The 25,480-nt window shown below is 43.0% G+C and overlaps 1 protein-coding gene across 3 annotated transcripts in view; it reads left to right on the top strand.

Moving 5' to 3' along the window:
• ANXA1 (annexin A1) overlaps positions 1-23,530 on the top strand; it is an 89,606-nt gene extending 66,076 nt beyond the window's left edge. For all 3 annotated transcript variants that reach the window (XM_053302703.1, XM_053302701.1, XM_053302702.1), the window contains exons 3-13: positions 95-188; positions 3,411-3,505; positions 4,695-4,808; positions 7,899-7,989; positions 8,775-8,854; positions 8,968-9,024; positions 11,328-11,421; positions 12,569-12,664; positions 14,877-14,935; positions 16,571-16,693; positions 23,137-23,530. In XM_053302703.1, the coding sequence (XP_053158678.1) occupies positions 95-188; positions 3,411-3,505; positions 4,695-4,808; positions 7,899-7,989; positions 8,775-8,854; positions 8,968-9,024; positions 11,328-11,421; positions 12,569-12,664; positions 14,877-14,935; positions 16,571-16,693; positions 23,137-23,193 (960 nt within the window). In that variant the 3' untranslated portion in view covers positions 23,194-23,530. The remainder of the gene's footprint in view (positions 1-94; positions 189-3,410; positions 3,506-4,694; positions 4,809-7,898; positions 7,990-8,774; positions 8,855-8,967; positions 9,025-11,327; positions 11,422-12,568; positions 12,665-14,876; positions 14,936-16,570; positions 16,694-23,136) is intronic.
• The last annotated feature ends 1,950 nt before the right edge of the window (positions 23,531-25,480 follow it).

Genomic DNA, 25,480 nt, shown 5'->3' with positions numbered 1-25,480 from the left:
TCCAAGTGTAACTCACCCTGAACCCCTGGGATAGAGAAGGATAGAAATGTAAAACAAATACAATTTTTCATTTATTCAATTTGGTTTTTTTTAGAAAAATTCTAAAGGGGGCTCAGCAGTTCATACTTACCCCAGCTTTAATCCCACAGCTGATGTTGAAGCACTGGACAAAGCCATACATGCAAAAGGTAAGATGTAACATCTTACAACATTGAATGAGTGATCATGTCTTATTTTAGAAAAATGTAGAATATACTACATCTACTCCAAATATCCTGCTCTGGATGTGTCACAATCCTCTCATAGGCCTGCACAACTTCAGAATGCAATGAATATGAAAGATCACTTGTCTGAAAGCATTCCACATAGAATTTTTTCTGCATATGAAAAATGATCACATCAAGGAGGCAGTTAGCTTTCCATGTGCAGAGAGATTTTGAACTTTGGTTGTTTACAAATCCACTTGGATTCTGAGGTGTACTTCTGAGAGATAGCTATACAGCACCTCAATTGGCAAGTATAAGGTATGTTCTCATGACCTGTGCAATCGTAGTTAAAGGCTTAACAATGACCACCAAGCTAGGTGTCCTCCTGCAGAATGTGATGTGAGAACCCATGCTCTAGAGCTGATTGTAGTCCCACTGCCACAGCTAACTAGGATTAAGCTGTGATCTGACAATACAAATATATCTGAAACTGCACAGCTAACTTGATAGGACTGGTGAGATTTAGCTAAATATCAGCAATGCATACTATTTCCCTACATGATCAAAGCTAATGGCTCATCACTAAAAAATGACTAATGCTTTGTGCCATGCCTATAGGCAAATCGTTTTGATATGAGGGCCATTACGTAAACATAATGGGCAGATGCCACATGAAGCCAGGGTTAAACCCTGAGCCTTGGAAGTATGTGCTTCCCCCTCCCCTGTCATGTGTGACTCAGAAAATTCTACTACGGATTGCAGTTAGAAAGAAGCCAGGACTGGTTGTGTAATCCAGACTGATCAATTTTGATTTATTCTAAACACAGCTTAAAATAAATCTAGATCTGAGCCCAAGTTTTCCAATGAGTTTCAGCATGTGGTTAGAATAAACCTCAATTAGTTGATTTGCACGACATGTCCAGTTGTGGCTTCATTCAGACCCCAAATGGAAGTAAAATTCTTTTGACTCATACAAGTGAAGGGGTGGGAGGAGCATTACTCCTGAGGCTCACAGACATCATACAAAGCCAGGGGTGCTTTCTATCAGCTTTGGCTGATACACCAGCTGCGCCCGTTTCTTGAGATCAGTGACCTCAAAACAGTGGTACATCTGTTGGTGACCTCCAGACTGGACTTCTGTAATGCGCTCTACGTGGGGTTGCCTTTGTACATAGTCCAGAAACTTCAGTTGGTTCATAATGCGGCAGCCAGGTCTCTGGGTCATCCCGGAGAGACCATGTTACTCCTCTGTTGATGGAGCTACACTGGCTTCCAATAGGTTTCCAGGCAAAATACAAAGTGCTAGTTGTAACTTATAAAGCCCTAAACGGCTTAGGCCCTGGGTATTTAAGAGAGCGTCTTCTTAAGTTATGAGCCCCAGTGCCCATTGAGGTCACTTGAGGAGGTCCGTCTCCAGTTGCGGCCAACTCGTTTGGTGGGTACACAGAGACGGGCCTTCTCAGCTGCTGCTCCAAGATTGTGGAATGCACTCCCTAATAAGATACGAGCTTCCCCATCTCTGGCAATTTTAAAGAAACTACTGAAAATGCATCTCTTTAACCAAACTTTCTCAGCTTTTTAAAACTTGTTTTTAAATTGTTTTGGCTATTTAATTGGTCTTTTATGATGTTTTAATTGTTAATTATTATTTTACGTAGTTTATAATTTTTGTTCTGTTAATTGATTTTAATGGTGTTTTAATGAGCCTTTTGGAAGGGCGGTATAAATTTTTTAAATAAATAATAAATAAATAAAGGTTTAACTTTGGCCTTGTATGATGTCTGAACCAGCTCAATCAGCCGGGATGGCTGGCACTTGAGTCCCTTTTTATAGATTGTTATGGGGAAGACTACGGTGGATCTTGCAGACATATTTTGGTTAAGACTATATAGGGCAAAGCACTTATAGATCAGAAACATAAGCTGCCCTGGTGCAATACCATAAGTTCCTGCAACTCTTCCTAGTCCACACACAAGGTTGTTTGCACGAATCCTTTCACAAAATGCTGCCCGATTATCCCACACAATTATCCACTCAGCCTCTCTTCCTCCTTTCCCACTTTCTTTGCCCATTTGGCACCTGGAGCACTTGAATAAAAATTTATATTTTATGCATGGTGAATGGATGCAGGCAAGCAGGGGTGGGTGAGGACCTCATATCTATATGGATAAAGTTGTGCAACTCCCATTCCAATCTGAGATATTCAAGAATTGCTTCAACATATCACAAAGGTGCTAGTGAGATCTGTGATAAGATGACCACTATTTTGAGGAATGGATAACAGCTAGTTTTTAATGTCAACTCAAGCTGCTTTTCAGTTAGTTTAGTTGAATATTCATTTTATTGCAGACTTACGAATGCTTCAAGTGTGTTAATCATGATCCCTGGCATTTAGAGGGCCACACTTCTAGAGAGAATGTCTAGGACTGGGTGCCTACGAGGGTTGTGAAGGGCCCCACAGAATGTGATTAATGTTTTGGGGGTGGAGGAGGCCATCACCAATCTGTCTTTTTTCATAGAAAATGCTTTGCTTCTCTGAGCAGTAGTGACAATAAGGCTTCAAACACAGCCACAGGGGACTGCCATTTCCTCCCCAGAATCTTCATTCCCCCATGCATTTGGTGTGTATGGGGTGGGGTGGGGGTGGGGAGAATGGCTGGCAGCCTCCAGTTCCTGGGAAGAGCAGAGGTGATTGACGCACTGCTGCTGCCACTGCCATCTACAAAAGCAGGGCATTTCCTAGGAAAAATAATTGTTTACAGTAGTTTGTGGGGTGCTTGCAAAATGATAAGGACTCTTCAGTATTCACCTTGTTTTGAAAAACTCCTGTTAGTCACCAAAAGTTTCACCTGGCTGCTCATTATTCTTCTTTCCTGGATCATCACATGGATGATCACTTTAGGAACTATGAATGTGATTATTTCATTGTCCCTGTGTAGCCATTTGCATTTAGCTGCATGATCACTATGGAGGGAAGCTTAATCAAATGAATGAATAGTTTAGGATGGAGTGCTGGGCGAAAAACATTAAAAGGAGTGTACACATTGCCAAAAATGTTCATGAAAAGGTGAATAATTTTGGCACATACTGGTATTATAAATGGCAGCATTTTTTTAAAAAATCATAAGCTCTTTATAATGTTATGCAACAATGACAGACTCTATGGCCATTGCCAAGAATTTGTTTTGCTCTTCTTTCATGAAGGAGTTGATGAAGCAACCATCATTAACATTGTAACCAAAAGAACCAATGCCCAACGCCAGCAGATCAAAGCCGCCTACAAGCAAGCAAAGGGAAAGGTACTGTCTACCGTAAAATACCAACCTCAGCAAGTATCTGTATATATTTGTTCTTACCACTTTGTGATTATCTTTTAAAAAAGAGATGGCATTTTAAATCCGCATCATGTTGATGGTTAGAATGGAGGCTTCCAAACTAGACTACATAAGATCTCTTCAGGCATCCCAGATTTAGTGTAAGCATAAAGGGTTACCAAGCACATGGTGTTGATCCAAATTGGCTTCCAGATGCTATTAAATATTATTAATTTAAAAACAAAGAAAACCAGGAGATCCTACTCATGTTGCATTTTAGTTTAACCACAGATAGTCCAACACATTTTGCTGCCTGAGGCAAAAAGACAATATGATGCCTCTCCCATCGGTGAAAAGTGTACCCTAGCAAGTCAAAAAAAGTGTACTCCAGCAAGTGAACAGCAGGGTGACATGTGTGATGACTGGCCTGGGACTTCCTGCCCCTGTGCCCCACACCGCCCCTGTGCCTGAGGCAATTGCTTCACTCTGCCTCGTGGATGGGCTTCCCCAGAATTTAGTCCTAAATTGCACCTAAGGGGTGTGAAACACAGGGGCTGCCACTCAAGCCCGAGTCCACTAGTGCTACTTTGTTTTACTGAATGATAATAAGCTTACTTATGTCTGATCTACCAATATAGCAGAATTAGGTGGTAGAATCTTGGTGTTAGAATGGGCTCTCACTTCAGACTGCAGCTGGGATATTCCATTTTTATTCCTGACCTGTACAAGCTTCTTGCAATTTAAACACACACACACACACACACACACAGAGCAAAATTCATTCTTGGCCCATTCCCTGTTGTACTGGTTTTCTGACTGAAGAACATTTTTCTAAATAGGGAATTATTCAAAATGTGCATCTCTCAGTTGGAATCTGGAATGGTACTGTCCATTCTACCACCTCAGGACGCTTCCATTGCCAGCTCATTCTGTGTCATGTGTAGACCAGGTCCATTAAACTTCACAGGTTTAATGGACAAAAGCAGATGTCGTGGGCAAAGTATAAACAATATTCTTCCTGCCGGAGGGGAAATTTTCCGTAAAAGATATGTAGAAGGTAGATTAGATGTACTTCCTTAAAGTAGTATTTTATAATCTGAATTAGATGAAGATGATGATGATGATGATGTTGCCTTGGATCAGCACTCTGCCATTATGTTGCTTTCTCTTGTAGCCTCTGGAAGATGCTCTGAAAAAAGCCCTCAAAAGCCACCTAGAAGATGTTGTCCTGGCTATGTTGAAGACTCCAGCCCAGTTTGATGCTGAAGAGCTCAGGGCTTCCATGAAGGTATGTGTGACATCAGGGCTTTGTACCCATAGGAGGAGATAGAGACCGTCATTGAGAAAAATGTGTGAAAAGCAAATCCAGTGAGCAAGTGTATAATCTTAATATGTGATTTTATTTTTATTTTATTTATTTATTTATTTTACATTTTATATCCCACTCTTCCTCCAAGGAGCCCAGAGCGGTGTACTACATACTTAGGTTTCTCCTCACAACAACCCTGTGAAGTAGGTTAGGCTGAGAGAGAAGTGACTAGCCCAGAGTCACCCAGCAAGTATGACTGAATGGGGATTTGAACTTGGGTCTCCCCAGTCCTAGTCCAGCACTCTAACCACTACACTACCCGGCTCTCATTGTTAGCTGGAAGGAGGATGCAGATGAAATGACTTGCATTGGCTTCAGCTTACCTGTCTTGTGTACCAAGTCAGTTACAGGCAACAAGGTTGTAATTTTGTAGATTCTGGTTGACCAATGACCCATGTTAGTTGGATCCCACAACGTTTAGTTATGGGATTCGTGGAGGTCCAGTGTGTCTACGCAAAACACCCATGTATAACTCCTGGTATTGCAAATATATGATTATGACCTGGACTGGATAATAGAGCACTGTGAAAGATAGAGTTCTGCCTATAGTTTGCTCTCTATCCTCATACTCACAAAGAATTAGGGGCACTTCACAGAATTACAGCTAAAAATGGTTTTCTTTAGTTCCATAATGGGTTGTCTTTTCATAGTATATTTTCAGTAATAACAGAAATACATTTCTATAGTTGAAAAATGTATAATAAACAATAAGTGTTGTAATGGTCACCCCTTATGGACATTAGAAGGGTGTTTCTAAGGTTTTCTTAGAAACCTTAGAAACTTGGTTGTGCTCAGATGTCTGGGGTAGGGGTGTGCAGTTTGGATTTTTGGTGTTTCGATTTGAATCCTAATCGAAACACCTCCGATTCGTTCTGTATCCGAATCTGGCCCTTCCGAATCACCCCCGATTCGATTTGGATCCGAATTAATCTGAATCGATTCAGATTAAAAATGGGTCCTGGGGCCAAAAGAGTGGGGTGGGATGGTAGTGCCTAATGGGTGGAGGCTACCACCCCAATTGCAGAGTGATTGGGCAAAGGGCTGATTTTTGGTGAATTGTTGAAATTTACGCATCTTTAAGGTTTCCCCCCATTAGGTATAATGGAGGGTGTATTGCTTCACGTCAGGGGCAAAGGGGTGGCCTAGAGCAGTGTGGGGTTGGTGGTAGTGCCAGGTAGGGGCAAGGAAGCTACCTGAATTTTTTCAAAGGATTTGGGCAGAGGGCTGATTTTTGGTGAATTGTTGAAGTTTACGCGTCTTTAAGGTTTTTCCTCATAAGATATAATGGAGCTTTCAGCAGCCCCATAAGTACACTTGGGGGGTTCTGGGGTGGCCCAGAGCAAGTGGTGGTGTAGTGGATTCTATGATAGCAAATGAGATTTTCAATGAGACACCATGAATCCACTCTCATTTGCTATCATAGAATCTACACTCAGAACACCTCAGAAACAACAGAACCCTGTACGCCATGGGTTAGCAACCCATGGGGGTGGTTGGAACCCTATGTGCACTACACCACCACTTATTCACCAAAAATCAGCCCTCTGTCCAAATCCTTTGAAAAAATTCAGGTAGTTTCCTTGCCCCTACCTGGCACTACCACCAACCCCACACTGCTCTAGGCCACCCCTTTCCCCCTGACATGAAGCGATACACCCTCCATTATACCTAATAGGGGAAAACCTTAAAGACGCGTAAACTTCAACAATTCACCAAAAATCAGCCCTTTGCCCAATCACTCTGCGATTGGGGTGGTAGCCTCCACCCATTAGGCACTACCACCCCACCCCACTCTTTTGGCCCAGATCCCACGTTATGCCCCCAATCTGCCCCAAAGACACTTAAATTTCAACAATTCACCCAAAATCAGCCCTTTGGCCAATCCCACTGCATATGGGGTGGTAGCCTCCACCCATTAGGCACTACCACCCCACCCCACTATTTTGCCCCTGGGACCCAAAATTCAAGTAGACGTCACATCAGACCTTTTTGCATTGAAGTCAATGGGAGGCAAAAAGGTGGGAAATTCAAATAGACGTCATAGCTCAAAATGGAGGGGGAAGAAGAAGGCATTTATTGGCCACAAAATGGAGGGCCGAAACAACAGATATTTCGGAGCCAAAACGGGGGTGATTCGTTTCGACTCCGAAAAGTTTCGGAGGGCTGGAAGGGTGATTTGGTTCGGATCTGAATCACCCGAAATTGGCTGTTTCGGGTACAGATCGTTCTGTACCCGAAACGTTTCACACATCCCTAGTCTGGGGGAAAAGGCGCATGTACTGGACAACAATTGGAAGGGTCTTTTCCCTATTACCTTCCAATTGTAATCCAGTACATGGGCCTTTCCCCCCAGGTGTCTGAGCATGACCAAGTCTCCCAACTATGGCAGCTTGGCCAACTATGGCTCCATGTCAAAAACTTGTTTTGATATTACAAGTTTTCAGACAAGTGAATGTCCCCAGAATCAGTAATTGGCTGAGGCTTTGGGGTACACATTTACTGTGTGTTTTGAGTCAGGCAAATAGCCTTTAAATATTACAGAAAAAAGCAGTTGTCCCTCAGCAGAAATATAGATGTTTCTTTTTCTGAAATGTATGAAGTAGCTTTTAGGGGATTTATATTTTGGGGGAAGTTAATGTGCAATAGAGTGCTTTGGGTGAATCCACATGTGGAGATCAAATTGCCTTTGAACCTCTCATTAATTATATAATCTGGTAGCTAATGAAGAAAACAGGCACTTCTGATGCAAATGAGCATTGTAGCCTATTATTATTATTATTTATTGAATTTCCATCCTGCTTTCCAGCAATGCCCTTGAAACAGGCTTTACATTTGCCTTAGAAACTGACTGATGCAAAAACCTATGTGAGCTTTGTGTGGAATCACCGTTTGCTGGAGATATTATACAGAGTTCAGTTATGGTTGCATGTGATTTTTATGCCTGTCTGTTTTGCATATCTCAGATTCAGTTGTCTTAGGGGAAAAAATTATTGATTTACCATCAAACAGGGGCTTGGAACTGATGAAGACACCTTAATTGAGATTCTGGCATCAAGGAACAACAGAGAAATCAGAGAAGCCAGCAGAGCATATCAAGAACGTAATCTGTTTATTTTTGTTTTACAAATATCTTAATAGAACATACTATTATAAAAGGATGAATAGAACACAATGTTGGGCAGTTTTGTTAGTTAGTACTTCTTAAGCCAGGAAAATTGTAATTATGGTACTCAAATTGGGATACAGGACAAAGAATACTAGAAGTATCTGACTGGTGTTGAACTCAGATCACAAAGAGCAAGCTTACTATCCAGCCTTTCATTAGTGATGGCCTTGGTGGGCAGTTGATGGTCTAGTAGGGGAACCAGAGAGCTATGCTGAACTCTTTCTTTTTACCTCTGCACATGCACAATGTGACAATATTTATTAATTATGACCAAGCAAATCCACTGAACTGTTGATTTGTCTGAAAAGCTACTAGGCTACTCTTGATTTGTCTACTTGGTATTATTTCATCAACTGCATATAAAAATTATAGAGTTGAGAGTTAGGATAAGTTAACATGCAAAATAATAGCCTGGGCATTTATATGTGCCTGCTGTGTGTATTTTCTTTTTGAATACCTAATTGGAAGTACCATGCTGACCTTTGAATACAGTCCAATATTCTTCAGCATCTCAAATTCAGGCATTTGTGTGGAGTTCACATCTGCATGTTCATTTTGCCCAAATAAAGAAATGAAAGCATTAGTATTTCAAATGAGTGTATGTAGAAGATCTTAATGGTAATAAAAAAGTCAGCCAAACTGTGAGAGATCACTATGATTAACATGTTCTTTAAAACAATGCAGTTAAAACACTTACATTCCATATTGCTCTTTTCCAGTATTTAAGAGAGATCTTGCCAAAGACATTGTCTCAGATACATCTGGAGACTTCCAGAAAGCTCTGCTTGCCCTAGCAAAGGTATGCTGTTTTCAGCAACTCATGATAATTTTCAATTAAAAATACATATTTGTTCCAGTGTAATCTGGGATTATAGTATATAAAAAGTAACAACTGAAGCTTAATTTTTGCAGGGTGACCGTGATGAAAGTACCCACGTGAATGATGAGTTGGCGGATAATGATGCCCGGGTAAGATAATGATGCCAGGCGACTCCACATTTTGAGTAATGTTCCCTGCCTTGGATATCTTTTTCATATCTCTCACCAGTCAGCTCTTCTATCCAACTGAATGTCTCTCACTGGAGAGGTCCTTCACTCAACTGAATTCATCCCCAAGCACATGCCTCTCCCTCTCACCAAGGAATAAGGCTTCCATGCCTATTTCCAGCTTTCAGTACACATGAATTCATTTATCTCTTCAGCCACTCACACCAAAACACTGAGGCTCTCCACACACGCAGTGTGGAGAGCCAGATGGGGTTAGGTGGGTAGAGTGGGTCAAGCCCTCTTTCCCCGCACATGAGCGGCTAGCCCGCCCTGGGTGGCCAAATTGGCCTCCCACATGATTACCGGCTCCACCACAGAGCTGGTAGGGGTGGCAGGGATCGGGGCCACCCGGCCCCCGGAAGCCCCAGCATGCCCAGCGGAAGTGCACGGGGCATTCTGGGGGGACCCTGACACCAGGAGGCTTGTAGTCTGTCTCCCAGCTGGGAGTCTCCTCATGAGTCGCCACGGTGCAGAGCCGCACTGCGGCGACTCACCATCGACAAAATAGGTTTAGCGGAGCGTTTGCTCTGCTAACCTCATTTAAGGGTGGGGGCATTTAAGGAGCATTGCTGCCAGAAGCCGCGCGGCTCCTGTTGCAGCACACGACCTCCCAAAAGCAGGCTGGGCTCTCTTAGCCAGCTTTTGGGAGGTTGTGAGAATAGCCTCACTGTGTTAATAAAATGTGGCTTGCTGACCCAACATTGCGTGCATGCACACAAAAGAGATCACTCTAACAAAAGGGCCTAATCCTTCCTTTATCCTCCAATGACCCCTAAACACGTATCACAGAAGCCTCTCTTTCAAACTCTGGAGAACAGGCAGGGTTGAGCCCAGTGGAAGCATAGACCTGCCATTTGTCACTGGTAGGATTCAGGTCTCTCCTCCTGCATATAATTTTTGGGCTCCAGAGGTTGCGGGGTTTGATTTAGGCTGTGCTGTATCACCAGTTGAATCATCCTGTTAAGTTATGTTTTCAAATTATCCAAGTCTTTCGTGTAAGATTGTTGAGTCACCAAGAAATAAAAGGGAATTGTTGCTTTTTATCTCAGCAATACTGATTGAAAACATCCATTGTTCTGATTTAGACAGAAGAATGTTACACTATGGATTATATTTAATGCAAAGATTATTGGTTAACAAGCAGACTAAGGAAGTTTCTGCTTCCTTAGAAGCAGCTAAGGTGTGGTACACACTCTGTAATACAGCTAACGTATGGTGCACACCCTGGGGCAGGGATGATTTTCATTAATCTCCTCTGAAGCAGACTGTGATCTCTGAAAATATGTCCCTGAGTGCCACATGACCCTCAGGGACATATTTTCATGGGGGTCACAGTCAGCTTTAGAAGAGAAGGGAAACAGATTAAAATTGCCCTTCCCCCAGAGCACTTGTACAGCAAAGCTGCACCTGGACTTCCTTAGTCTGCATGTCAAACCTTGTGTCACGCCCTCGATCTCTGACAGCGAGGAGGAAGGGGAAGCTGTCAACTTTCCAGGCAGTGCAGGAGTGTCTGAGGGGCAGAGCCCGGCTGTCAGTGTTCATGAAACAGCTGTGGATAATGACTCTGAGCAGGCACAACAACCTGAGGCAGCAGAAATCGTGAAAGACCAGTCAGAAGAAGAGCTATGCAACCAACCCCCGCTGACCCCCCAACAGCGGCGTGTCACGAGATGCAGGGATCAATTGGAGACTATTAGGAAAAGCAAACGCCTCTTGCAGAGGGCTGATAAGCCTTAAATCCCTGCCAGCTGGGAGCTCTCGTGGCTTGCACTATAAATCACGTCGTCGTGGCTTGCACTATAAATCACGTCGTCAGTCGGCTACTCACTGCTGAAAAACAACATTCGTCAAACTATATGTTGACAGCGTGCAGCCAAGTCCTGTCAAGACCTTGACACCTTGTTTACAGGAAATAGCTACAGAAAAGCTAGCATAGTGGTGAAGGTCTGTAAGCCTGGAAGTCCTTGGTTCAAATCTTACCTCAGCCTTGAACTCAGTGGGTGGCCTTAGGCAAGCCATCAGCCTTGGCTTGTCCATTCACTCCTGCCAATTGGGGATGAGAACAGGAATTCTGAGGAAGAGAGATTCCTTAGATTCTGGAATATTATGGTGGGGTGTGAAGAGAGCAGATGCTAAACTTGAATTCTCTTGTGCAATTACTTGCTTTTGATTGCTTCTGATGATTCACTATTTTAGGCTCACACTAATTTGCTTTATTACAATAGGCCTTATATGAAGCTGGAGAGAGAAAAAAAGGAACTGATGTTAATGTTTTTACTACTATCCTTACTACAAGAAGCCCCGCACAGCTCCGAAGAGGTAGGCAGAAAGCAAGCAAGCCTTTGTTGGGGAAAATTTGTATAAAGGTGTACATTGGTATGTGCTATGTGCAAGATATGAATTTTAAGAATACAAATGCAAAATAAAATACTGTAGCTGTAAATCTGCATTCATTTGGAGAGCCAATTCCAGTGGATAATGGATGATACCCTAAATGTAATATTTTCCAATGTACAGGTGACATGTGCAACTTAAGAGAGAGAATTCTCCAGATCTATCCTTCTGTCCTTCCAGAGGGGTATTTGTATTAGCCTATTGCAGCAAAAACAACAGATTCTTGTGGCACTTTAAAAACACTCACATTTATTGTAGCTTGAGTTTTTGTGGGCTGCAGCCCATTTACTCAAATACATGAAGGACAACTCTTCACACAGTAGACTATAATTCATAAAAGCGTATGCTACAGTAAAGCTGTTGGTCTTTGAGGTATCACAGCCACAGTGCTTCAGGTCCTCTGGGTCAGAAGTGCCACATCCTTTCAGAAATGTACATAGGTTTCTTGAATTGTGTCACCCTGGCAGCTACAGTGCTATGTTTGGGCTGTGGGAAACCAGACTCCTTCTTGGCCTTCAAGGTTACTAGACGGCTTGGGCGAGTCTTCATCTTTCTCTAATCTGCTCATTGGGTTGTGTAAGATTTGAAATGCTGATTGAAGCTCCTTGAAGGAAGGGCTGGGTTTAACAGTAAATCCCATTCAATGTCATGGGATTTGACACAGATGGATAATGTGTTAAGCCTTATTGATTTCCATGGAAGCTAAAGTGTGCTTGCCCTTTTCACAGGTTGCATCCATAATACTTAGCTCATGAAAGAGAAGCCTGCAATTGAGGAAGTTCTTGGGCTTAAGCTACTCTAGCAGGAACAAAAGGCAACAGCAGCATCTAAAACACTATTGTTTTTTGAAAACAGGATTATTGTAGACTAAACTTATATTGCATTTCCATGCTGTAGTCTGCTGCCTCTAACTTGACTAAACGTGTTACAAATCTTACAGTAACAGAATTCTGTTCCTTTGCATTGTTAGCAGTTTGCAGAAGTTGCATAAAAATCATGTCTCACAAGTACATCTCATACAAAAGGAGTGTGCACCCCTAATTGCCCTCATTTATGCTGTGTTTCATTTCAGCTTTTCAGAAATACACCAAATATAGCAGCCATGACATGAAAAAGGTTCTGGATCTGGAGCTGAAAGGAGATATTGAGAACTTGTTGACAGCAATTGGTGTGTGACCCTCCATTCCACAGTTAATTCACTTGCTGCTTAATACTGTTCATTCTTGTATAAAAGCTACTCTTCAGTGACTTTGAGAATGGCAAGAAAAGAAGCTTGCATATATAATGAGACGTCCACCAGAAAGCAGGCTAAAAGAGCCTAGCCCACATTCTGGTGCTTGTTGGAACCACTGGGTGAGCCTGGTAGTTCCAAGGTGGCTAGCCCGCCTAAATCCCCCTTCCCTTAAATGAGGTTTATGTGCTCATGTGCTGCCGTGGCACACAGCAACACATGAGTAGACCCCCAGCCGGGAGGCTACAATCAGCCTCCTGGTTCCAGGGGTCCCCCCAGAATGCCCCGCATGCTCGCACAGGGCATCCTGGGACTTCTGGCGTCCGAGCGGCCCCCAATCCCTGCAGTCCTCACCGGTTCCATGGCAGAGCTGGTAGTCGTGTGGGCGGACGACCTGGCCACCCAGGGCTACATGTTTGATTGTTTGTGGGGAGAACGGGCTAAGCCCACTCCCACAAACCATTGTGAGACGCTTCACACCGCTAATGTAAAGATCCTCATTGTATTTTATTAAACTAACCCTGCTTCTCTGAGTGGCTTCATGTTGCTACAGTGGCAGTAGTGTGCAGAAACAGCAGTATTGGCAAGATATTGAGCATCTTCTCACAATTAGGGAGAAGGGCTAGAAGGCGGTCTGCGGGGAAGGCGAGTCATGCTTACCTTCCCTGCAGACGATCAACTAAGCGCGGTGCTAGGTGTGCTCCCTGCGCTCCCAGAGGATTTCCTGCTCGACAAGGCAGTGGGGAGGGTCAGACGCCGGGATGTGTTGCCCCGGCCCCCAGAACTACCAGGCTGCCCTGTGCAAGTGCACGGTGTGTCCTGGGGATCCCTCCTCCCCAGTCTCTCCACAGTTTAGCAGACGCGGCTGCCACACAAGCCAAAAAAAAAAAAAAAAAAGAGGTTTAGAAGCCTCATTTAAGAAGGTGGCTTCACAGGTGGGTTTGCTACTTATTGCCACCTGGATCGGGCCCGATTCTGGTGATTCACATGTGCGTGCAAGTAGCCTCATTATCTTCTAAACTGAGCAAAGCCAAACATGACTTCAAATGTATCATTTGGCCCTGTAGGTGGGGTTGTTCTAGTCCACAGCAGCTGCAGGAGTGGCCCTTTCAGGAAGCAAAGGGAGGCAGTTGCCTCAGGCAGCAGATTATTGAAGCACCAGCCAGGAGGCAAAATGTCCCCTGCCACTTTATCAGAACAGCTCTCTGGGAGCCACCTGAACCTGGCCATCTTGACAAGCAGCGCCTCTCCTTGCAAAGCTTGCAACAGAAGCGAGAGGAGAGGAGAGGAGCCTGCTAGCAAGCTTCCCTCCTCCCCACCCCTGGGCCACTTTCAAAACATGCAAAGGGTTGTTTTGAAAGGAGGCGGGATATGGGGTAAAGCAGCGTTTGGGGCCTCATCTCAGGCAATTTACATCGGGATTGCAGTGTGGGGTGAGTGAGGATTTGACCCTGTGCCCCTGCTGTGGGCCTGGTCAAGGTCAGGGTCAGAAGCCCCATGGCTCATATTACCAAAGAAGCTTGCAGGGCCAAGAAACATGTTCAGAATCAAGTCTTGTTGAATGCTAATTCAACTGAGGCCTAAACTAGATGTAACATGCAGTCGTGTATCTCTCCCATAAAGAATGGACACCATGCCTGCTTTCAAAATAGCACATTTAGGGGCAAACTGCGTGTTGTGTGATGTGAAATACTCTCTGATTTGGCTTCTTTTGTCAAGAAAGCAGCTTTGGGAGAGGATAGGTTTTGAGTAGAGAAAACTGGGGGTGGGGTGAGGGGAGTGCTTAATCCTTTCCCTGCCATCTGCTTCTCCCCCCTTCAAATTGCCCCAAGCTGCTTCTCCCCTCCCCCAAGGCATTCCAATCCAGATGAAAATGTGCAGCTGCTTGCAAAAGGATTGAGCATCCCCTTCACTGCTTGCTGCTTTTCTACTCAGAAATACGCCGCCCGCCCCCCCGCTGCTTCTTTACAAAAACTGCTCATGGGGGTTGATTATATACCTTTGCATGTAATATGTAGGTGATGCTGAATTGCCTTCCACAGTGATTCATGCACATTGAACTGGCAGCCTTTGGGACCTCTCTTTGTTTCTTCTATCTTGTTTCTGTTATCCCATGGTCATTAACATTAGCGTTCTGTTTTCATTCCAGTGAAATGTGCCACAAGCAAGCCAGCTTTCTTTGCCGAAAAGCTCCAGCTGGCGATGAAGGTAAAGTATATTATATGTGTATAATTTAATCTGGGCAAAGGAAGAGGAAATCCTGTTCTAGAAGTCTTATGCTAAGATTGAAGTTAGATTTTATCTACTCTTGCAAGGGTGCCAGTCAAGGGAAGCCAAAGAAACCATCTGACCTCTTCATGTTGAATAGGAAGATCCATGTGTATAATATTCCCAGTTAAGGCTACTGATACTGGCCCAAACTCAGAAATCAGTCCAAAATGTCACAGGCTTCAGGAGCACCTAGTGGAGGCAGGGGAGAACCTGGTCACTGAGGCAGAAGCCTACCTCCCCCCCACCCTTTACTCCACACCAGCACTGAGGAAAACAACAGAAAAGCAGGGCAAAAGTAGAAAACAGAAAGGTTGGGGGTGGGGGGAGAAGGCAGAAAACAAAAAAGCCAGGGCAGAAAGCAAGGAGAAAGGCAAAAAGCAGAAAGAAGGACAGAAGGGAGAAAGCAGGAATTGCATTCCCCTTCCACCAAACAGTTAAAAGGTTAGACTTACTAGCTGTCAGGGAATCCTGCAGCACATGCAGCTTCCTCCAGCCCCTCCTCCCCTGCCTGAAACTTCCTGTTTTGGTCTATTGGCTGGAACAGCTGCTACTCAAGCTGCTCCAGCCAATCTGATTGTTAGGGGGCTCCTCCTGGCACTGCCCCCAGGAAGAAGGGAAAAGATGTATTAAAAACATACTCCCTGAAACAACCAGGAAGTGCATTTTAACCCATTATTTTAGTACTTCCTGGAGGCAGTGCCAGAAGGAGCCCCCTAGGAAGACTGGCTGGAGCAGCTTGAGTAGCAGGTTTTCCAGCCAGTACGACCAAAACAAGTTACAGTCAAGGGAGGAGGGGCTGGAAAAAGCTCCCTGCTCTGAAGGTTTCCCTGGTTGCTGGTAACTCTGATCCTTTAGCTTTTGGAGGGGAGGCACTGCTCCTCCAGCCCTTACTGACCAGCCACCACTGATGGGTTCTTAACTTTATATACCATTTTTGTAAGGCAAATACCCATCTGTGGCTTGATCCTTCCCCTCCTATATGTGCAGAACCCAAAGGCTTCTACTGAAGCTTTCTTTCCTTCCCCTTGGTTGGCGCTGCTGTACTAAGTGCTACTCAATATGCCTGACATTTTTGATCGTGGGGAAGCGCTGCCATGCCATTATCCAGCAGACTGCTCCTCTCTGAACTGTCCACACACAGAGGCTGCTCTAACCACGTACATATGTATACTAGACACCAGGGACAGTTCACGTACATGAGGTGTGAACGATTGTGCCCAAAGACTCTGAATGTTCATTGTACTGTCTGTGTGGACTTTGTTCATTTCTAATGCCCTCATGGAAAAATTCAGCAGTTAAAGCACAAGCCTGCTGTTAATATCATCATGAAATATTATTGTAAGGAAGAAAGATTCCGTTTTATCTGGCAGACTTCCTGGTGTCTATTCTAGAAGTGCAACCCCTACTTGATAGCTGCTATTTCAAAACCATTAGAAAACCTAAAGGAAAGTCCGTATTTTGAAAATTCAGAATTTTGGATAAGCAGGAGTGCTGTTGAAAAAGCTAAGCCAATTGGAGTCAAGGTCCATACTATGAAGGTTTAGGTAATAAGTTTACTTTGATTTTGAACAGGGTTCTGGAACACGCCACAAAACTCTGAACAGAATCATGGTGTCACGTTCAGAGGTTGACATGAATGAGATCAAAGGTTTTTACAAGACAATGTATGGCAAAACCCTGAGCCAAGCCATTTTGGTACGTACCTTGTTTTAAATTACATTAATAAGTGCATGGCAAACTTAACTAGGTGGCTAAGGACTGAGTCTGAAACCCTAGTTGCTTAGCTTGCTGAGGTCTTAGCTGACTAATGATTTTTATGCCTAAAAAGAGGAATTGTATTAATTAGGGGTCCTCCAGCAATTATATAGGACAAAGAGTCCTATCAACATTACTCACAAGACATCGGTTATTTGCTATGTAGGTTAACAATTTCTTAGTCCTGTTTTAAAAATCTGTAGTCCAAATGCCTGGATGCCTTTATGCAAAATAGAGTGCTTGCAGGGAGATCTGGGTGAGTCCTGTATTGAGCAGAATTTCCATGTTAGCTGAGATTTTTTTTTTTAATGCTTTTATTAGTGTTATATATAGAAACAGAAAGGTTACATCTCTGAGAATCCAACAAAATGAGTTAACATATGAGGTCTAATCCATCAGAACCAAGACATAAGAAAAATACAATTGTATTAATAGAAAATCTTTAACTGGGTATCAGAAGCTGTCAGTAAAAGAATCTTGAACCCTAACCCTAGAGAAAAACAAAAGACAAAAATAACCTGCCCCAACCTGGTTGATCATCCTTCTATCAGGCACTCTGAGGAAAGAACCGATCCAACTATAACATACAAAATAAAAATAATGCAAGTAATTCGAGCGCAGAGACAGACATCCCCAGTATTCTGTGGTGTGAACTCCACACACCAGGCTAAAAAACTATAGTTAAATTTTAGTGATTAAATTCTGTATTCTATAAAGAAGAGAATATAAGTTCTCTCGCTGTCTGAATTGAAACCTGTATAAATAATAAGAAGAAAAGATATTTGTTTGAAAACTTTCATTAAGTAAGTTAACTAAGTCTTGTAATATATAAAATTAAAAAAGTATGTTTTATTATGTATTACTCTACAGTAAGTAAAAGGAAGATTCTGTAAGATCTTGGATCCTTTAGTCTTTTCTGTCCCAGCTGCATTGAATGAAAAACTTAGTGTAATATCTTATATATTGGGCTGATGGACTGAAAAAATCTAGAATGATCAAAGGACATCCATGTTTCTAGCAAAACAAAAAAATGAATTCAGAGAATTTTAAAGTCCTTGTTCTATCAGACCAGATAATAGGTTTACAACAAAAACCTCACCAGCAAAATTCTATGCAGTTCTCTTCCAGTAGAGTTTCAATACTATGAATGACAGATGAGAATAAAGAAAATTGGTAAATTCGATCCTACTGAGAGCTCAACATACCATTTATATTATTACTAGTAATTTTAAGCCCGTTAAAATAACGGGCGCTAGTACCTGTTGTTGTTGTTCCCTTTATTCCTTTCCTCTCTCGTTCGCCCTCCTTTGCTTTTATTTTGTTTTTGTTTCTGTCTTTCCTTTGTCTTCCTTCTCTCTCTCTCTTCCTCTGTTTCCTTGTCTTCCTTTCTTCTCTCCCCCTCTCCCTCTCTTCCTTCCTTCCTTCCACCTCTTCTAACTCCCATCTTTCTGTTTTCTTGGTCTTTTCCTCTTTTCTTTCTTTAATGGGCTTGTTCTTTTGGGGCTGGCTGCTCCTCCCTCCCTCCCTTTTTATTTTTTGGTCCTTCTCCCTCATTTCTTTCTCCTTTTTCTTCTTCCTTCCTTCCTTCCTTCCTTCTCTCTTTCCTACTTTCCCTCCCTCCCTCCTTGTTTCTATTGTCCTTTTCCTTCCCTCCTCTCTCTTTTCTCGCCTTCCTTCTTTCCTTCTTTTTATCTTTCTATTGTCCTATCTCCCTCCCTTACTCCTTCCCCTATCTCTCTCTCTCTATATATCTTTCTTTCTCTGCCGCTGGCTCCGCTGCCCTCCCGCCCACCCTCCCTCCCAAGTTCCGAGTCCTTCGTCCGGGCCAAATTGGCCCACGCCGCCGCCACCGCTGCCCGTTGGCCACCCGCCCTCCCAACTGCCGAGCCCTCCTTACCCCGGCCATGTCCGTCGGGTTAAAAACTCCTTAATTTCCGAGAGAGAGAGGAGCTCGCAAGCAGAGCTCCTCTCTTTGCAAAGACTCTGCCCGTACTGGCGGTTTTGGCGTAAAGGATGCCCTTTACGCCCAAACCGCCAGTACGGGCAGAGTTTTTAACCCGATGGACATGGCCGGGGTAAGGAGGGCTCGGCAGTTGGGAGGGAGGGAGGGCGGGCAGCCAACGGCAGTGCTTGGGGTGAAATGTACGCCCGTGGGTTCCGTGCAAGGAGGACCGGGGATTGGCCCGAAATGGCCGCGGGTGGGGCCGGGACAGTGATGGGAGGCGCGTGGGCGGGCAGACAGCGATGAGGACCGGGGATAGGCGCGAAATGGTCACCGGTGGGGCCGGAACGGTGGTGGAGGGCGGGCGGCCGATGGCAGGAGGTCGAGTGTTTGGTGGCTTTGGGACACTGGCGTTGGCGGTCCTTTCTCCCTTGGGCTGTTCTGGGCCTGCGCTTCGCGCAGGCCCAGAACAGCCCAGAGAGACAGGGACGCAGATCCCCAACGTTCCAAGGCCACGGCCACTCACTTAGCCTTTTATTATATAGGATAATTTCAAGACAATAAGAAAAGATCTCTCAGGCAAGACATAGAATGATCATGCATGTCTCTGCGCCCAAGTCACTCTCTGGGTCACACCAATCCCTTCATGCTGGCTTTCTCCTCCAAAGACAATTCAACTACCTCCTAAAAAATCCATGGAAAGTTCAAAGAAACACACCAAAAAGCAGCAGTACTGAAAAAATGTTTATAGGCTAAACTTTATCCCTAATTGTCAGAGAAAGTAAAACTTAAAACTCTCATAGAACACTCCCCCTACTGGATAACTTAGTATGCAAAACAGTTTCAAACAAGATTATTCATTGGAGAAGAACATAAGAAAAATTTATTCTGCCATAAGAAAAGTAGTATGTGTATTGTAAATACAAGGCCACATGTCCAAATATGTAAAAATCCCATCTCGTTACAGACTGGAATTCATGAACCGTAATAAAATAATTAGCAAATATCAGCTAGACCTTTAATAGTCCCCCTCCTCATGTAATGAAAGACAAACAAACGGACTGGAAAGATAAATGGAGGGGGAATAAATTCAGCCTCGACTGATCTTTATACCCTACGGCTGGGAGCATAAACTATAGAACTATAACAACGAGATATCCCCTCTATACATATATCTAATCTTTCACAGTTTACTTCCAATTGTTTGCATCCAGCCAAGTTTCTCCAAGTGTTCTTATAAAGTGTACATAATGGGTAATAAAAACCCCTAGGAAAAGAAAGAGGAAATAATAAACTGAAGCTGAGAGGAGAAACAATATAATCTTCAGCTACTTATCCTTTGTATCATTTCAAAAACTATAATGTCATATAGTAAGGTATAGCCAGTAATCCTGTTCCATATGTATAATAATATTTACACTATTATGTCAATTTGTTTCTGAAAGTTAAGTCAACAAGAATATTCTCAATTCTTCTCTGAGTCCTCCATTCCTAATTCATTCCCAGTTGATTCTCATTTCTTCCATAAAAAAGGGAAAACAAAAAGCAGATATATGTGGCATTTGCTTAAGTCTTTAGAATCATCGGTTTCATTATGCAATTTAATTCCTGATTAGATTATTACCCATATTAGACCATATTTAGAACTACCTAAATATTAATGGTTAAAATAAGAAAGGCAATTAACACGGGGAATACCTTAAAAGACTAAGTAATGAGGTTATATATTAAGTTATGCTCAAAGTTACAATCCTAAAGTTTACCCTAAAATAGTCACATATTTTCCAGTTTCTTTTCTAATGATATGTGTTAATTCTTTAGGTCAAGATTTTGAATATTAAGGTTGTGTCAATATTAAATCCTATAGAACTTCCTAAATAATATTTGGTAGAAAGAACATTAAGCACAGGGAATACATTGATGAGCCAATTTACAAGGTATAATATTATTTATACTCGAAGTTTAAACCTATAAATAGATAAACCCTGAATTAGTCATATTTCTGGAAACCAAAAAGAAAAAGGGAAGAAGACATGGTGGGGGAAAAGAAAGGAGAAATTAGCATTAAAGTCTTTGAGACTTTGAGAATCTTCTCGCTCACGTAGCAAAGGGTTAACATGAAATCTTAGAAACAATGTCCAAGGACATTCTCACATAGGGGAGACAAAACTATACCGGAACTACAACTCTTGTGCCTGAGGGGGAAAAAACAGTTATCAAGTTTCTTCACATAGAAATCCCTCCAGCTGAAATCATTCAGCCTCTCCATAGCTGTAGCTCCCAAAGCCAAGAAGTTCTATTAATTTACATACAAAGGGTAAACAGTGGAAGCAAGTAAACTTTCAAATAAAATTAAGGCTTTCAGGGTCATTCTAATAGAATCTTCTGAATTAATCTCAAAGTAAAACACATCTTAACTGTCACTCCCCGTACCAATTTCCCCACCCTGTCTTTAGCAAGATTAGCATTCAGTAAAAATGAAAATAATGAGGAATTAAAAGTTGTAAGGGGTAATAAGTCTTCATCGTTCAAGCTCAGCCAAGAGACAAGTATGGTGATTCTTCAAGATAAAGTCAAGGTCTCAACACGAAGGAAGCAAACTCTTTCTCCAACACCTTTGCTTCTCCAGTCAGAGCTTGGATAGTTAATAGCAAAAAGGTGATTGTTCAGCCATAAAACATCTTGTCATTCGTGCAAACAAAAGGAATTGTAAATGGAACTATTAATACAGAGCAAGTCTTCTAGAATCGGATCCTCCCAGCAAACTGGTAAACAGAATTTTTTCCACGTAGGGCTTTGTAAGACAAACATAGCTGAATTGACATGTGGCTTTGCAAAATATTAAAATGAAAAACAGAGTCAAGAAAGGTGGTGGTGGGGAGACCATTCTTCTCTCCAAATCTATCTTCTCTATTGCAAGTTCTTGTCTGCCGGGAAGTTCAGAACGGGGGAGGGGGGAGTTCTCCAAGAATTTAAAATGGGAAGGAAAAAGAAACCATGATATTCCCCGATGATGAAGGCTATAAATAGTTTATAGTTTAGAGTTCAAGATTAAAATAAGAAACAAGTAATTGCTGGAGTATCAGACTTTAAAAAAAAAAAAATTCTTCGAGGCAGAACTGAAAGCTGTTAGCGTTGGAATGCTGAGATCTCCAGCAAAATAAAAAATAGTGGAAATAAGCAAGAGCTATCAATAAGAAGCCATAGAACTGCCAAATTCACGGCCGGAGACATCTCAGAGATTTAATTAGGAAAGATGTAGATAAGAATATATGTAGCAAGGTCTTCCTTAACAAGGCTGGTGGAAACCTTTCCTGTTCAGCCTGATGCTTGAAGCAGAAAGGTCTCTCCCGGGGGGAGGGGGGTCGTCCAGAGTCCTCCAGACTTTCTCAAGCCTGGAATCTTGCCAGACTCCCCTCCTGTTGAAGGGGGGAGGCCAAGCTCTGCATGCATTCCGATCTTCATATTAATAATGAAGATAATTAGACCAGACAGGATTGAAAACTCCCGAGAGGTTAATCGGGAGCTTCCTTCCAGGAAGCCATATTTGCTCTCTCCTAGCTGAGTTTTTAATCTACCTTTGACACTGAGGAGATTCTCACGATCGACCAAAAGCGGGCTAAGGGCACCTAGCCTGCTTTTGGGTGAGCATGAGAACAAAGCAGGTAACCCACTTAGGTAGCCCTCCCCTTAGACGAGGTTAGCAAACCAAGCGCTCTGCTAACCCCATCTATTTGATTGTGTATTTCTGCAGCGCGGCTCTGCACTGCGGGAACACATGAGGAGATCCCCACTGGGGAGGCTGAAACAAGCCTCCCTGCCCTGGGGGTCTCTCCAGGATGCCCCACGTGCTCACGTGGGGTTTCCTACAACTTCCGGGGGCCACACGGCCCCAAATCCCTGCAGCCACCGCCAGTTCCATGACGGAGCTGGCAGTCGTGTGGGCGGCCGATCAGACCACTCAGGGCTGCCAGCATGCTCGTCTACAGGGAGAAAGGGCTAAGCCCGCTCTTCCCGCTAACCCCATTCAGGTGAGTCTCACTGATCATGAGACTCACCTGCAGCAATATTAAGCACTTAGTAGTGTGTTTAGCATATTCATTCTATCTTTCGGCGTAAAAGGGTTTCCAAAGCTTTGATAATCATAGCTATAAATATAGCCATGGGCTTTCCCAAGACTCAAATAATGTCCATTTGTTTTCAGTGAAGTCACACAAAAGTTAACTTGAGAACTTGGTGGCATTAACCCTGGGAAAATCCCAGGGGATGTTTCCCTTAATTATGTGGTTGCAGTCCGTCACAGAAACAAGGGCAAATTGTATTGTCTGAACATGGCAGAGTATACATCTTTATGGGAATGCTTTTATTTTGTACAGCACTCCATGGTAAGTTTCAGGAGTCAATTAAGCCTAACATAACTATTTTGCACTTCCACATGTAGGATGAAACAAAAGGTGATTATGAAGCCATTCTGGTGGCTCTGTGTGGTGATGACTGATGACAACTGAACTCCATATCCTTCTGATGTATTCCAGCTAGTCTTTTTGAGGATATAATTCTTTTTAGCTCCAGCTGTTACATATATATGTATAATAAAGGCTTGAAACAGAGAGAAATCTCTAAGTGCAACTATTCTCCAGTCTTGATCTCTGGAAAAACTGTAGCCTGGAAAAATACATTTTGATAATAATAGCATCATTTGCTTTTTATATATTTATCCAAAGCCAAACAGCAGCCTTATTTTGCTTTTGTAGGATTAGTCCATTTTAAAGGTACTGTGCCTGCCTGAGCAGATCTAAATAACATTCACAATAAAACAAACCTGTAATCTACAACGTGGTGCTTTTATTTTTCCCTTGCAGACTGATCTTATGCCTGTTGTGTTCCCATTAAGCATTTTAGAGAGATTGAAAGAGTTTTAAAAGTCCTCATGTATTCATTTCCTTCTTCCTGCATGTTCTCTTCTTGTTCTCCCTCCCTCTCCTGTCCCTCTTTCATAGAAACCACTTCCTCAGTACTGCCACTATTTCCCTCCCCACCCCACCGCCTTTTGCCCTCTTCCTCTTGGCCCAACCCACATCACCACCCAAAAATAGATAGAGGGCAAGCTGAGAGGAAGCTACTGTTCATTCTCTGGCTCCAGTAAGGCTGGTGGATGGATTCTGGGTCTTTAGGCTGGTGGGATTCTGGAGTATGGGCCTTCGCAGATGCCCAGTGATGCCAGATCCTCATCCTGGCCCTGCACGTGTTTCTGCACATACATGCTTCAAGACAATCTTATCCCCTGGATACAGTTGGCCCACCCCAACTGTATCCCTTTCTGCCAAGCAGAATTGCCTTGTACAAGCAGCAAGAGCTTCCCTGGAGACCAATCATGGTGGCTGCCATCACTTCTATTGGAAGAGGAAATCAAATGTGCCACAATTTATCCCAAGCTATAAACTGGGTGGGCTATAACCTATGGCTATGTTCTTGCAAAGTTTAACTCAACCAGGGAGCCCTGGTATAGCTGGCCTCTTTTTTCATTCTAGTGGAAATGAACATAATTCCCTTACATCAATCGCAGGAAACATTTTCTTTCACCTGGCATATGATTATCTTCCTTGATTCCTCCTGCTAGCTAACATTTTGAGTGGGGCGCAAGTAACAGCTATTTTAGGTTTGGTTAAATTAGAAGATGGTTTCAGACTAAGCCCAGACAGAAACATCACCACTAGCTCTGCAGTGCAATTATATATACAGGTGCTGGCCATTTTTTACTCAGTGCTGTGTTATCATGAAAACAGAATGCTAGGTTCACCTAGCCTAACATGCTTATGGAGTAAATAATGCCCAAATCATATGTGTAGTACTGCATTGCTCTTACTTGTTTACCATGTTCACATTGATCCTAACAAATATTTCACTGTGAGTGGATTCAGGTATAATATGGAACCACAGTTTAACTAAGGTTTATTTAACCAACCTGAATTGGCACCATAGACTATCCTGAAAACTTGGTTTGTTCCTGCATATTGTAGTTTGGGTTCCACCCTTCCTCCTTACCTCCCATGATCTAGGCTTGCCTCTCTCTATGCAAGAGCAGAGCTACTGAAGCAAAGATTAAATACAATTGTGGGCTCAGGCTTCATGCAAGATCATGGTGAAGCCAAACAAAACAGTTTCAAAGTTTGGCTACAGGTCATGGTTATAATAAACCATGATTTGTTGAGTAGTACAGATTAAGATACATGAACTATCAGCTATGCTAAATTAATAGTGTTTCTGTGTGGTGTCTGAACATATTCTCTTAGATACATAGGTGACTTCTGAACTATTGGAACATGAACGATAGGGAAGACGTGCCTCATTTGCATACATTTCCAGTGCAAACATATTGCAAAGGTCATCTTCCTTATCCAAACTGAGAGTGATTGGGAACTCTGCCATTTTGTATGTCAGTAGGAAATCAGATGTGTGTTGACAATATACGGAGGGAACGTGGGACCTGCAGCAACATGTTGCACTTTAGGCCTCTGTTAAGCTGCCCTTCCCTTCACCTTGTGCTTTACCAACTGAGCACTTTTCTCCCTCTGAAATAACCATCAAAATCCTGTTTCAGGCACTGTTGAATGGTGGAGCAGTGAGAGAAATGAAGAACTTCCTCATACTTCATGTTTGGATCTTCCTTCTTTCATTTATGCAACTGCCTGCTCCTTGCAGGGAGAGATAAAGAAGGCTGTCCTCACAACCCTAATAGGGGCAGGGAGGCTGGGCAGGTGGGGGGAAGGCACGTGAAAATAGCA

Source organism: Hemicordylus capensis, chromosome 2 (genome assembly GCF_027244095.1).
Source record: "Hemicordylus capensis ecotype Gifberg chromosome 2, rHemCap1.1.pri, whole genome shotgun sequence".
NCBI lineage: Eukaryota > Metazoa > Chordata > Lepidosauria > Squamata > Cordylidae > Hemicordylus > Hemicordylus capensis.
The sequence above is the reverse complement of the archived record's forward strand: the minus strand, read 5'-3'. Positions and strand labels throughout refer to the sequence as shown.